General features: G+C 40.4%; 1 protein-coding gene across 25 annotated transcripts in view; it reads left to right on the forward strand.

Moving 5' to 3' along the window:
• Positions 1–14778, forward strand: part of lrrfip1a (leucine rich repeat (in FLII) interacting protein 1a) — a 175230-nt gene that overhangs the window by 148170 nt on the left and 12282 nt on the right. For 22 of the 25 annotated variants that reach the window (XR_009828303.1, XR_009828315.1, XR_009828311.1 and 19 more), the window contains 3 exons: positions 4349–4457; positions 8485–14544; positions 14654–14703. Coding sequence is in view for 3 of the 25 variants with exons in the window: in XM_062067807.1 (XP_061923791.1) it covers positions 4349–4457; positions 14654–14703 (159 nt within the window). In the remaining 22 variants the exon portion in view is untranslated. The remainder of the gene's footprint in view (positions 1–4348; positions 4458–8484; positions 14545–14653; positions 14704–14778) is intronic. The other 3 variants (XM_062067807.1, XM_062067808.1, XM_062067809.1) reach the window with 1 other exon arrangement.

Below are 14778 nucleotides of genomic sequence, written 5' to 3' on the forward strand. Positions count from 1 at the left end.
ACGCAATGTTGAAAAGGCGTATCAACCAAGACAGCCCATCAACACCCAGAGCCTTCAGCATTTCTGGACGGATCTCGTCAACCCCCGGAGCTTTGCCACTGTGGAGTTGTCTAACTACCTCAGTGACTTCACTCCGAGAGATCAACGTCGATCCCCCATCATCCTCAGGCCCTGCTCCTATCAGGGAGGGTGTGTCTGATGTATTTGGGTTCAGGAGTTCCTCAAAGTGCTCTTTCCAACGCCCCACGACTTCCTCACTTGAAGTCAGCAAAGTCCCATCCTTGCCGTACACAGCTTGGATGGTTCCCTGCTTCCCCCTCCTGAGGTGCCGTATGGTCTTCCAGAACAGCTTTGGTGCCGCCCGATAGTCCTTCTCCATGGATTCCCCGAACTGCTCCCACACCCTCTGCTTAGCCTCGTCCACAGCCACGGCCACTGCCCTTCGGGCCCGCCGGTACCTTGCAACTGCCTCCGGAGTCCCCTGGGATAACATACCCCGGTAGGACTCCTTCTTCAGTCGGACGGCTTCCCTGACCACCACTGTCCACCAGGGTGTTCGAGGGTTACCGCCCCTTGAGGCACCTAAGACCTTCTGGCCACAGCTCGCATCTGCAGCTTTAGCAATAGAGGCTTTGAACATTGCCCATTCCTGTTCAATGTCCCCAACCTCCACAGGGATGGCAGAGAAGTCCCGCCGGAGGTGTGAGTTGAAGTCCTTCCGGACAGAGGACTCCTCCAAACGTTCCCAGTTCACCCGCACTACACGCTTGGGTTTGCCAGGTCTGTCCAGAGGTTTCCCCCGCCATCTAACCCAACTCACCACCAGATGGTGATCAGTTGACAGTTCAGCCCCTCTCTTCACCCGAGTGTCCAAAACATACGGCCTCAGATAAGGCAGATAAGAAAAACAATAAACGCAGTATTCCGAAAATAGCTTTAACCTAGTTGCTAGCTTGTTCTAATGAGCGGTTAAAACATGCAATAAACATTTGAAAACATGGCTTACGTTGCTGTGCTTTTTATTCTTTCTACAATGATAAAAGTAATATACAGTTGTTACAGCTATTTTTAGCAAAATAAGAATTAGAACACACATTATACTAGAATTATACATTATGCTCGTTTTAACAAGCGATTAAAAAAGAACACAAATAATTACAAAAATTGCCGATATTTACATGGATTCGCAAAGGATTAACAGCTAAACAAAACTATGAGTCTCATTATTATGGAAATCAATAATTAAGCTTATTACTTACATTTGTAGACTTATCTTTGTTTCATGCCATAGTGTTAGCATGCATTGTATAACTTTGGAAATTTCTCCACTCCCTCGATATCTGGGGAGGTCCCCGAGCTTACCTTGTTTCGAGGGCAGTGCCTCTTACCTGACAAAGTCTCAAGGGCTAAGACAGGGGATAGGAGTATTCAGAGTGGGCCATAATCTCTCTGTCCGTTCACAGTAAGACATCAGAATCAGCTTTATCGGCCAAGTATGTTTTCACACACAAGAAATTTAACTTGGTACACTGTGCTCTCTTTTTCAATTTAAACTATAACAATATAAACAAGTACATAAATAAATAATATGTTCAAGGCTAATAAATAACAGTACAATGGTGAATAGAGCAAAGCAAAAAGATAATGAGGTGAACATTAGTACATTCACAGTGACAGATTAATGTCCCTACAAGTTCTAAAGTTGTTTTCCAGCGTTCATCAGGTTGATAGCCTGAGGGAAGTAACTGTTCTTCTGACGGGTTGTTTTGGCGTTCAGTGATTTGTAACGCCTGACGGAGGGGAGGAGTTTGAAAAGTTTGTGACCTGGGTGCGGGGAGCTTCTCCTGAAGTCCACTGTCATCTCCACAGTCTTGAGCGGGTTAAGCTCCAGATGGTTTTGACTGCACCAGAGAGCCAACTGTACTATCTCCGTTTATAGGCAGGTTTATAGACTGGTCGTCGTCCTGGATGAGACTGATGACGGTGGTATCGTCTGTGAACTTCAAGAGTTTCACAGAAGGATCCTCTGAGGTGTAGTCACTGGTGTAGAGGGAGAAAAGCAGTGGGGAGAGAACACATCCATTGGGGGTGCCAGTGCTGTTTGTCCGGGTGCTGCATGTGATGTTCCCCAGCCTTATTTTCTGCCGCCTGTCTGTCAGGAAGGTTGTGATCCACTGACAGGTGGAGGAGGCCAGGACTGTGAGCTGGGTTTGTTTTCGGTGCAGGATATCTGGGATGATAGTGTTAAATGCAGAAATGAAGTTCACAAACAGGATCCTAGCGTGGTAGTCAATTGCTGCAGGATGTGGTTCAGTCCTATGTTGACTGCATCCTCCATCAACATGTTTGCCTGATAGGCAAACTGCAGGGGGCCTGTGATGCCCTTCAAGTGGTGGAGCACCAGTCTCTCAAAGGAATTCATGACCACAGGCATCAGGGCTACAGGTCTGTAGTCATTGAGTTCTGTGATAGCAGGTTTCTTTGAGACTGGGCTAATGGTGGAGCTTTTGAAGCAAGAGGGCATGTCGCACAGCTCCAGTGATGAGTTGAAGATCTGTGTGAAGATGGGGGCCAGCTGCTCAGCACAGACTCTCATGCAGGACACAGTCTGGTCCTGGAGCCTTTCTGTTTTTTGGTTTCTGGAAGAGCTGGCGCAGATCCTTTTTCCAGATCGAAAGTGCAGAGCATCAGGGGGGAACAGTGAGGAGGCTTTGGGGGAGCAGGTATGGCAAGAGACTGAATGTTGTGGTGGATGGTTGTGAAAACCTGCAGTAGAAGCTGATCAGGTTCTCAGCCAGTCTATTGTTACCTGCAGTGTGGGGGTGGGTTTCCTGTTGGGGACCTCTCGCAGGCCTTTCCAAACTGTTGCGGGGTCATAAGTGAGAAGTTTTGTTTTAGTTTCTCGTTGTAGCTTCTTTTAGCTATCCTGATCTATTTTGCCAGTTTGTTCCTGGCCTGCTTAAACAAGACCCAGTCCCCACTCCTGTAGGCCTCCTACTTGGCCAGACACAGCTTCCTAAGCTGAGGTGTAAACCAAGGCTTGTTGTTGTATGTGCAGAATGTCCTAGTCTGCACACACGCGTCCTCACAAATGCGGATGTATGATGTCAAAGTGTCAGTGAGGTTGTCAAGATTTTCTGATGCAACTTCAAAGCCACTCTAGTCAGTACAATCAAAGCAAGCTTGTAACTGTTGATTTGATTCATTTGACCATCTCTTCACAGTCCTTAATACAGGCTTAGCAGTTTTTAAACATAATGTAAGCATCTATCTGTCCGTTTACATAAACATAATGTAAGCATATTATTGTAAGAATAAAAATTGGCCCTAGTGTGTAAATGTGAGTGTGAATGCTTGTCTCTCGATCTTTGTTGGCCCTGTGATGACGTAATACAGGCTTAACAGTTTTTAAACATAATGTGAGCATCTATCTGTCCGTTTACGTAAACATAATGTAAGCATATTATTATAAGAATAAAAATTGTCCCTAGTGTGTAAATGTGAGTGTGAATGCTTGTCTCTCGATCTTTGTTGGCCCTGTGATGACGTGGTGACTTGTTCAGGGTGTACCCTGTCCCAGTGCAGTTAAGATAGCCTGTAACTGCTGATTTGATTCATTTGAGCATCTCTTCACAGTCCTTAATACAGGCTTAGCAGTTTTTAAACACAATGTAAGCATCTGTCTGTCCATTCACATAAACATAATGTATGCATCTGTTTGTCCGTTCACATAAAGATGATGTAAACATCTTTCCGTTCTCATAAACATAATGTAAACAGCTGTCTGCTCTCATAGACATAATGTAAGCATCACATAAACATAAAGTAGGCATCTGTCTGTCCTTCATGATGAAGTATTATTTATTTACATGTCTTATGATTAAGTATTATTTATTTACATAAATTGGATGATGAAGTATTTATTTGTATTAGTATGATGATGAATTGTTTATTTACATTAATTGGATGAAGTATTGTTTAATTATATCAATGTGATGATGAAGTATTACTTATTTTTATTATTGTGATGCGGACGTTTTTTTAATTTATATTAATGTGATGATGAAGTATTAATTATTACCTGAGTGTGATGGTGAAGTATTATTTATTTACATTAACTGTATGATGAAGTATTTATTTATATTAGTGTAATGATGAAGTATTATTTATTTATATTAGTGTAATAATGAGGTATCATGTATTTATATTGGTGTGATGATAAAGTATTATTTGTGTACCTGACTGTGATGGCTAAGTATTATTTATTTATTCGAGTATGATGATGAAGTATTATATTGTTGTTAATACGGGTGTAAAACTAATAATAATAATAACAATGTTCTTCCAGAAACATGGCGTGGTGTTGAGCATCAATGGCGGGGCTGCTGAGATGGACGCAGCAATCAGCAGCCGCGAGGATTGCAGCAGCTCCCAAACTGAAGTAAACTGCATGCTGGGTAAAAATACAGTTGTAATATTTTTCTCTTTGCCAACTGAAGGATTTCATTCCAAAATGCTAAAACTAAAAAACAAAACAGTTTTTGTATCACATTGTTTGAAAATGTTATATTCTTCCAGATGTTATTAGAATTTGAGCAAAATACTTTTTGGAGTGAACTCTTCAGTTTCTATACTTTACTTTTGTCTGTATTTTACACTAACTTCAAAGAGGAATTACGCACTTACTCACACGACACCATTTGTCATGTGATGATTCAATTTCCTCTTCCTCTCCTGGCCCCAACCCTTCCCATTGATCATTCATCTTACCAATGCTATTCATGTTTCCATCGCTTTTATTCTGATGTGTTACTGCACTAATCGTATTGAATTCTACTCTGTAAGGCAGATGCTGTCATTAACTACTAGCACGAGAAGCAATGTCATCTATTAAATAAATAAATGAAAGTTAAGACAAACAAACTTGACCTTTGCAGTATTTTGAATCTTCATATTTGATTTACGTTATTACATATACGTAAAATCAAGGTAATATTAAATATGTAGTATATTTTGTGTACCTGGCTGCTGGCATAAACACATTTTTTTACACTATAGGCTGGTACACATAAATCTGAAGATATTTTTTATCTGTTACATTAAGATACAAAATAAGAGATTGAGCAGTTTTGATGGTTATGTGTGTGGTGTGTTAAGATCATATCAACACAGCATAACCTCACAGAGTTTATGCAATCACAGCATCTCTCTTTCTCTCCCTCTTTCTCTCTCTCTCTCTCTCTCTCTCTCTCTCTCTGTTTAAAAAAAACATTTTTGCAGGATGCATGTTTACTGTATTCTTATGATAATATTCAACTAATTAGAGGTAAATTCACAAATTGCTACAATGATTATGACGTTTCAAGTTGAAAGGGTATGTATGGGTATCAGTATTGGCAATACTAGCCCGGATTGATACCGAAATTTACAGTATTGCCCACTCCGAGAGATGGAACAAAATGGAAGAAAAATAAGCATACCGGTAGCAGGCAGTCAACCACCGTAGCAACGACCGTAAAAACAAGCAATATAGAAGAAGACATATAAGAGGAGGGAATGATATTGATTTTGGAACTATTTTTGAAAGAAAATTCCCAAACTAAAAAAAAGACTTATAATTTAGTGAGCGAGCTTACAAAGTAGCTGCAATGCTTTTTTTTGTTAAGTGATTGGCCACTTTCTGTATTACCTGTATTTAACAATTCATGCAGAAATGAGTCGGGAAGTGTCGGTTTTCCTCAAAAGGTCGTAATCACGATTGTTGGCCTTAACCATTTTAGAGCCAATTATTGGGACAAATTAACTTCTAACACGCCTTGAATCTTATAAGACATAAGATAATCAGCCGTTTGCTGTCTGGGAAGGTGGAAAATCAGGACCAAAACAGCCCATAAGTGTGAACCCCGCTTAAAGGGGAACTGCACTTTTTCTGGAATGTTGCATATCGTTCACAATCATTATGAAAGACATGACGACGGATGGATTTTTTTAAGGCATTCTAAATATCAAATAAACGGAAATAAAAGTCAGCTTACATCAGAGCCAACGGAAACTCCACTATTTTGCCCATAAAATCAGATAAATAACCATTCAAAAATGCCAACAATACTCCATTTACATTTCGTGATTTGAATATTAACCAAGTATTAATGATATTGTTATTATAAGCGCTAACTAGGGATGATGTTCGAAACCGGTTCTCCCGATTGTTCAATAAGAAAAGAACCGATTCCATGGATTCTAATCCCTTTTTGAGAACCGGTTCCTGTTATCGAAGCCACTATACCATATTTTTGCGACCATAGGACGCACCATATTAAAAGGCAGTTACGGGTGCTATTTCTGTATTTAACGCATAAATAAGGCGCAGCTTATTTTTGATTAAACATACGCTAGCTTAAAACATACGCTAGCATGCTGTTTTAAAAAGGCAGCAGGAGCAAAGCTGAGTTGGGTTGTACTTTATTGAAGTATTTATCAATGTACTCACATTATTTTTTGATCAATCCTCATCCACAAATCCATCAAAGTCCTCATCTTCTGTGTCCTAAATGAACAGCTGGGCATGTTCTCCATCAAACACGCCAGATTCCCTCTCGTCATTTTCAAAGTCAGTCTCGTTGTCCATTAGCATAGCAAGCTAGCACAACAGTAAAAGCCGACTTCTCTTGCCCCGTTGTGCGTATGGATTCGCTACAGTGCTGGTCCCCTTCTTCTCCACAGTGTGCTTCACCAGGATGTCGAAAGTGAGCGGCACCTCGTCCGTGTTGGTGATGTCTTTATGGGCAATTTTTTTTATTTACAACGCACATAGCAGCACTATATGCTCACGGGGGGCGTGCCTTTAGCGTCCTCTCTCACCTGAAACCTTCACCCTATAACAGCCGCATGCTGTTTTCAGTCACGTCCGCTTTTCCTCCATATAAACAGCGTGCCGGCCCAGTCATATAACATCTATGGCTTTTGGAACTCAGTGCACACACAACAACCTATCTGGATTCGATAAGAGATTCGATAAGGAATCGGTTCGATAAGAGGATTCGATAATGGGCTCGAACTCGATAATTTCTTAACGAACATCATTTCTAGCACTAACACAGACAAACTATTTATAGTTCATTTATAGTTTATAGCTGATGTTTACATTATCGAGTGGTCTGCTGCTTTCTCGCGTCCCTGCTCCCTGTAAGTTTATTGTAGATCATAAATCATGCATCTCACCTGGATAGAAGGTGGCTGGTGATATAATCCAACAAATTGGGACACTTTGACCGCCACTTAGGACCTGGAACTGGCGAGAACAACACAAAAAGCACTTGTTCCCCCCGTCCCGCCACCCCGTTTCTTTGCAAGGATTATGAGACATTTATCACCTAAATCATCCTATCAGTCGGCATCCAAATGACAGCAGACTTTGCACAGTAAGTGATGTTTTATTATGTTTGTTGGCTGTCATGAAGTCTACAGTGAGTAATTATCAGTGATGAAGAAAAAAAGAAATAAGCAAACGTAATGCGTTTTTTAAATTAATGCACCGAGTATGCTTAAAATGATAAAAAATACGTAAATATTAAATGTCATTATAACTGTGCCTGTTACTACATTACATATATACTTACATCATGTATAAAAAAAGCATAATGGAGGTGTTTGGATGTTTTTAAAGGCACTCTATCGGCCAAATTGAACATCTCCATTGTAAGCGGACTTTTGATCGCATTTATTTAGTATTTAGAATGCATTTTTAAAAATCCATCCGTAGTCATGTCTTTCATATTGATTGTGAACGATAGGCAAAATTCCAAAAAAGTGCAGTTCCCCTTTAAATCAATGCTTTTTTCTTGATATTTGAAAAGAATAGTAGACAGATTGTTTTGTGACACCTCAACAAAAGCACTAGCTAATAATACAGACAAGACAGTCAGCATCTGTGCCTTCAATAATCTAAGAGTAGTTATAGTAGCTAGAAGCTAAAAATCCCCAAAATCATAACATTTTTGGGAAAAAAGAGCTGCGATTCCAAGAGTCGCTCCTGTACCTCTTTTTTTTTAAGTGTGTAGTTATCTTTTAAAAAACCTAACATTCTCTGTAAAACTTATCACAGGAAAAACTATTTTTCGTGAAAACTTTACTTATTAATCATTACAAGTATCATTGTCTCAAATGTTGTTTTCAAATTAAATATGGGTGTTACTGGTATCAAGTGGTGCGGTGAATGACTCGACTCGATCAATTGTGTAAGTCTTGGCAAACCACTACGCTGATACTGATACCACACACATGTTCTGGTGATCATAGAAGAAAATACCTTTGTTCTCCTTCCTGCTTTTTTTACATCTTTCCTTGGTCATCTCGACTATGCAGAATCAACAAGAACTTTGTCTTGACTTCCGCTGTTTCTTCTCTACTAAAGGTTGCTCTTATGATGTCTCAAGTGCGGGTGTGTTGGCCATTTATCACTGTATGCTCTTCATGGTTTCTCAGGAAGCTCAGTGGACGCTCAGTTAAGAAGTAGTGGAAAGGAAGAGGTGGATCAAGAGCAGCATCAAGATGTGTTTGAGGAAATGCAAACAAGTCGTTTGAGCGCTGATACGCTGTCTAATACTGACAAGGCATCTATAGTGGAATCCTGCAGCACATTGCAATCCTCAAAAGAACATGAAATGCCTCTCAAAGTAGTCAATGGTGGCCAAAGGTTGGAATGGCAGGCTGAAGTTGATGAACTTCCAATCACAAAAGTCTTCAATGAACTCCTTCTCAGTTCTGAGTTGGAAGAAAATGCAAGTCATTCTGAAGATGTTCCACATGTCAAGTCAGATTTAGAAGAGAGAGTTACAACAACCAACGATGTTATTAAAGATAACTTTATTAACGTCTTTGAGGAGAACCCACACAAACCCAAAACCATACAGAAATATAATTTGATAAACACACAATCATTTCTACAAAATGTTATTGATTCAGAATCATGTACACAAGAAGATTCTAAAGATTCAGAATCATGTCTGGAAAATGTCAAAGAAGCAGTATCATGTTCACAACAAAAATGTATAAAAGATTCTGAATTGCGTCCCCAAGTAGGAAATGTCAAAGTCTTTGAGTCTGAGGCTATCCTAGTTGTTTCAAACACTGAACGCCATTGTGGAAGTGAAAATGCTGAGACTAAAAATAATGGAGAAGAAATACAAATAGAGGGTCCACCTAAGAGTGTTAATGCTCTTGGGCAAAAGAAGAAAAAGAAGAGGAGAGGCACAAAGAAAGGAGTGTCCCGTAAGGAAATAATTCAATCTAAGGACAATGATAGAATATGTCCAAAAAAAATCCAACTTGCAGCAGTTTCAGAATGTAGCACTGGTGGTCACATCTGTGAACGCATTCAAGAATCTTCTGCTGATCAGGTTATCAAAAAGGCCGACCAGCATCAGGCTACTGAACAAATGGAACACACTGAAGTCTCAAAAGTTGAACAACCAAACAAATCCAAGATGGATTCAATTAGTGGTCAATGGAATAATGAAAAGCACTGGAAAGCAGTGAAGGAACCAGGCGAGGATCGAGTTTTAAAAGAGACAGACAGGCAAGATGCTAAACGAGTAGATTCTGCACAAGTAGAACACCACGAAACATCAAACGTTCAAAACCCCAAAGAATCAAACATGGATCTAATGTTCAATACAGAAGAACACAGTTATGAGCAGAATGTGGAAGCAGAAGTAGACATGAAAGATGAAAAAATCTCTCTACCTTTACCACTCAGTCAAACACAAAGTGATCAGCGCACAGATCAACAGGACTTGAAACAAACTTTAGAATCTGTGAAAAGTGAGGGAGGATCTACACAGAGTTCTGATTCAAGGTTAAGTTTTCGTATTGACTTTGTTAGCACCAACACCAATAAAAGTTTGGAGAAAGATGACATGCCAACTGTAGACACACAAGATGACGTGACAACCGTAGACACACAGGATGACATGACTACTATAGACACAGCGTATGACATGACCACCGTAAACAGACAAGATGATGCGACAACCATAGAAACACAGAAAGACGTGACAATTGTAGACACACAAGATGACATAACCGTGGACACACAACATGGCGTGACAACCGCAGACACGCAAGATATGACAATCGCAAACACTCAAGACATTTCAACCGTTGACACACAAGACATGACAACCATAGACACACATGACGTGACAAACGTAGACACACAAGATGTTGTGATAACAGTCGACACACAAGATGATGTGACAACCGTAGACACAGAAGATGACATGACAACTGAAGACACAATGGATGACGTGACGACCGTAGACACAGAAGATCACGTGACCACCATAGACAGACAAGACAATGGAGCTGCAAAGTGTAATAATGAAATAACAGAATTAGAAGTGGAAAGTAGTGTTAAAAATGAAAGCCATATTCACTTGTCTGTGACTGAGGAGTCTACTGTCCAACTCCCAGAGTCACCATCTGAACTGTCTGCTGCGAAGAACTCCAACAATGATGATGTGCTCACTGGGGTTTCTGACAAAGGCCGGCTAGTGAGAATGTGTACAAATCAAAAGGATGAAGAGCCACCAGCAGAAAGCAGAGAAAGCTCTTTTCCGTCTGTTACCAATCCCAATAATATATTGGACGAAACCTCCCACCTGTCTGAAATTGAGGAGGAACATGAATTGTTGGATTTAGTCAAGCAAAAGAACTCTTCACATGAGCATGACATTGATGGGACTCAGACTGAACGTTTGACTTTGGGGTATGAAGATCAGATTGATGATGCTGCCTCCAACACACAGGGGCAGACACAAAGCTCTCCTTATAATATCAGTCCCATGATTGTGCAGCAACTTACTACTGAGCAATTAACCTCCGAAGACAATCCAGAGGAGCACAAAAACGGCAAAAGTGACCAGAAAAGTCTGATTGCACAACCACTGCTGGAATCATCAAGTGTAAAGAAGTCTGAGCCCAGTAACACAAGTGACTACGAGCAGTGCAGTGAGGAGGACACCGAAGAAAATGAGGAAGGGCAGTCCTTTGATTTTGATGACCTGAACACAGATGTGGCTGTAGAAATACACACCACTATAGACCAGGAAGAAGTTGAGGCGAGGGTTGATGTCCTGTCAGATGACAAGAGTGAACTGTGTGTGCCACAAGGGAAGCAAATGGATGATGAGGTGTGTACTGATGCAGCTTCAGTAGACGAAGATGCTGTAAAGGAACGCAGCATTTTGGTTCATTTGGAAGCTTCATCTAAAAATCTAGGAATTGTGGAGGAGCATGAGGAAAAAATGGGGAAGATGAGTGCGATGGATGAGCAAACCTGTGTTCCAAAAGACAGACAGCGTTCCAAAGCTGGGGGGTTTGGTGTTTTACAAAACATAAGTGAAGACAAGGCTGTGCCTTTACCAGTAGAAGAAGCTTTAGATGTTGTTGAACAACTGCATGAAGTAGGCGCAAAGAGCGTGACCGTAAAAGATGTGAAGAAAAATTGCAAGAAAGGAAAAAGCAAAGGCAAAGATGACTGCAAGATGACTTAGATGAAGACTTCAACATGAAATATTGTGGTATTTTGTTGATGAAGTAGGACATTTGGCAGTTTATTTTTCTGGTTTGTTTAATATTCTGTGAACTTCAAATTTTGTGTTTTTGTGTTATATTTGCAAACAAATAAGTAATTTGAACTTTTATAATGTAAAATGCAAGCTTCTGCCAGCAGTTGTTTTGGTCAAAGTCATTCAGCCATCTTCTCCATCCGTAGACTGAAGAAACAATTCTGCCTGCACTACTGTTATATGACAATAAATGACAATAAAGTTTGATTTCATTTAATGTCAGAGTTACTAAACAATATAAAGACTCATCCAGGTCATGGTAATCCCTCAAAGTTGAATGGAGGTCTTCTCGTTAGTTAAAGACGTTGAATCCAATCTTCACTTTTAAGTGTTTTAAGAGTAAGATACAGAGCAACAACCTTTTTCCGTCCCATTAAAATGTTTTACTTGCGAGCAGACAGTAGAAGAGGCTTGTGGGCAAGGGTCTACTGTAGGCCCGGGTCTACAAGCAGAGAAATAGAACACAGACAGGACAGCGTGTAGGTCAGGGCTAATCAATTGGTGGCCCACAGGAACAAAACCAAACCAGCTGTAAGTTCAGTTCAAAACATTTAGAAGAGACTAACATTTTTTGCTGCAGATTCCTGAAAACACTGGAACAATCTCATGTAGATGATCTTTGACTAACTTTTTTGCAGTAGGTCCTTAAAAACAGCAGTGCAGTCCTGTTGCTATTGTTTGTGGTTGTGGTTAGTTTTTTTCTCTTTGGTGTCGCGCAGTGAAGCCTTTCGACTGAATGTGGTGAATAGTCTTCACTTTTGTAATGTGTTATGCTGTAGAGGTAACCTGTAGGCTTGTTTGGGTCTTTTTTTGCTTTTAGTATAATAACAACTATTGGTGTTTTCCAGGCAGAAGGTAACTGACCTGACTGAATTTCAGCGTTTTGTCTTGTAGAATTTGCTTCTCCTCCAACTCATGTGTGTTTTTTCACACCTACTCAGTGGCCTAGTGGGTAGAGTGTCCGCCCTGAGATCGGTAGGTTGGGAGTTCAAACCCCGGCCGAGTCATACCAAAGACTATAAAAATGGGACCCATTACGTCTCTGCTTGGCACTCAGCATCAACGGTTGCAATTGGGGGTTAAATCACCAAAAATGATTCCCGGGCGCGGCACCATTGCTGCTCACTGCTCCCCACTACTCCCAGGGGGTGAACAAGGGGATGGGTCAAATGCAGAGGACACATTTCACCACACTTTAACTTAACTTTAATGTTGGACAGTCGTGGTTGTTTTTTTGGATGCTGCTGACAAAGCAACCACGTAAGGAAACAGGACATTCTATCTCGTGTTCTCAGTGGCAGGCCGGGCCGTGCATTAAACACCTAGGCCTTCAGTGATGTCCTACATAGTTTGACTTCATTAAATACCTCCCAATATTATATTTTATGTCACCACATGACTACGCCTGGAGAAATACTGTACGGAAACACACGTGTGCATGACTGGGCATTGAATTACCTCAATAGTGTAGAAAACAGGCTATTTTCCGGCACATTTAACCTTATCAGTAATTAAAACACATCTATGTTGTACTGTCAAAATTAAAATAATTGTAAAAACATATTAAACCTGAAAAAATAAATAAATAGAATATTTAAACTCACAATTTGCAGAACCCACCGTAAGCCAGGGGTGCTGATCATAGCTGGTTAATTCGATTGGAAGTGGCAGACAAACCGTTTTACTGACTGCAACAGGTTAGCTACCTTGAGGGTCAGCTGACCTCGTTTCACAGGATCTAACTTATCTTGAAATGTCCTTCGTGAAGAGGGTCTTGCAGGTATATGTGCAACCTAATTAACGTTTTCCTCTCCTTCGGCCATCGTGTAAAAAAGCGAGTAGGTATCCGATTTCTCTGCTAGCTAAGTGTAGCTCTCGTGCATCACTTGTGAGTCACAAGTGAGTACCCAATCACAGGAGGCGTTAATGTCAAGTTCAAAGGTTAAACATGTGGCAACCTAGGGAGATTTCATGCAACGCTGGCAACAAGCTAGCTGAATTCTGATTGGATAAAAGCTCTAATAAAAACAGCTACACTGGAGCCTCATATGACATGAAAAAGATATGATGAATACTTTCATTTATTTAGGGAAAATTCATTAAAAACAAAATTAACTTATCAATTTATGATCATGATTTGTGTTAGGTCAACAGAGAAGGCCGTGCTGGCCCTGACGGCCCACTGCTGTGTGTTTTCTTTCAAGTGTAGTGGCCCTTGGTTTTTGTTGGTTTTGACAAAGACCCAGATAGGACCTGATACATGTAGGAATAATCTCTCGGATGTGTGTCTTTTGTTCTTGGTGGTATAATTCTTCTTTGCTCTGTTGTTGATGTTCTGACAACTTCGAGTTTGCCTTCTAGAGGGTGATGAGAGTCGAAGAGTAGGCACTGGTCTGTGTGGTTAGATTTTCTGTAGGCCCACTTGAACACAAGCTACGAGTTGTCGGAACCCTCAACAAAAGACAAAACGGTCACAACTGTTTATTATAGACTTGCGTAAACACTCAGCAGAGACTGCTTTAAAACAATCAGAACTGAAGAAACTTTTTGGATTGAAGGAGGAACGTCTTTAACTACAACAAGAAGTCCTGCTTCAAAATAGGACTTTATCGGATTATCTATTTCTATGGAGTTAATATGATGAGTTTATTAGCTAAATGTATTTGTCTCTATATGCTTAACTGCACTCAATCAACATGCCCTTCCACAAATAAAAGACAAATATACTGATGCAATCATTGTTAAATGTTTTGTTGAAGAAATCTTCCAACTTGTAGTACATCTTAAGATTGTTGTTTGGAAAAGTTGTCTTCTCCTGAGTGTGTGCATGTTAACACTCCATCACCTTCCTTGATGCACTTTGCATGCATCTGACCCAGTCCCCTCACATCGCCTTTGGCCCCACCCACTCCTGGTATGACGTAACCTTATTACTTCATTTTTGTATTAGCTTGCATGAATTGAAATTTTCTCAATTTTGACCAGGTATCGTTTTTTCTAAAGTCTATTTGATTTTTTTCTAGAGATTCGCCTCAGGAAACTAGTGGACGAGCGAGAAAAAATGATAGAGCAAGTAAGCCTAACGTTTTTTATAAATAAATCATAAATGGGTTATACTTGTATAGCGCTTTTCTACCTTCAAGGTACT

This window comes from Entelurus aequoreus, linkage group LG13, assembly GCF_033978785.1.
Source record: "Entelurus aequoreus isolate RoL-2023_Sb linkage group LG13, RoL_Eaeq_v1.1, whole genome shotgun sequence".
Lineage (NCBI taxonomy): Eukaryota > Metazoa > Chordata > Actinopteri > Syngnathiformes > Syngnathidae > Entelurus > Entelurus aequoreus.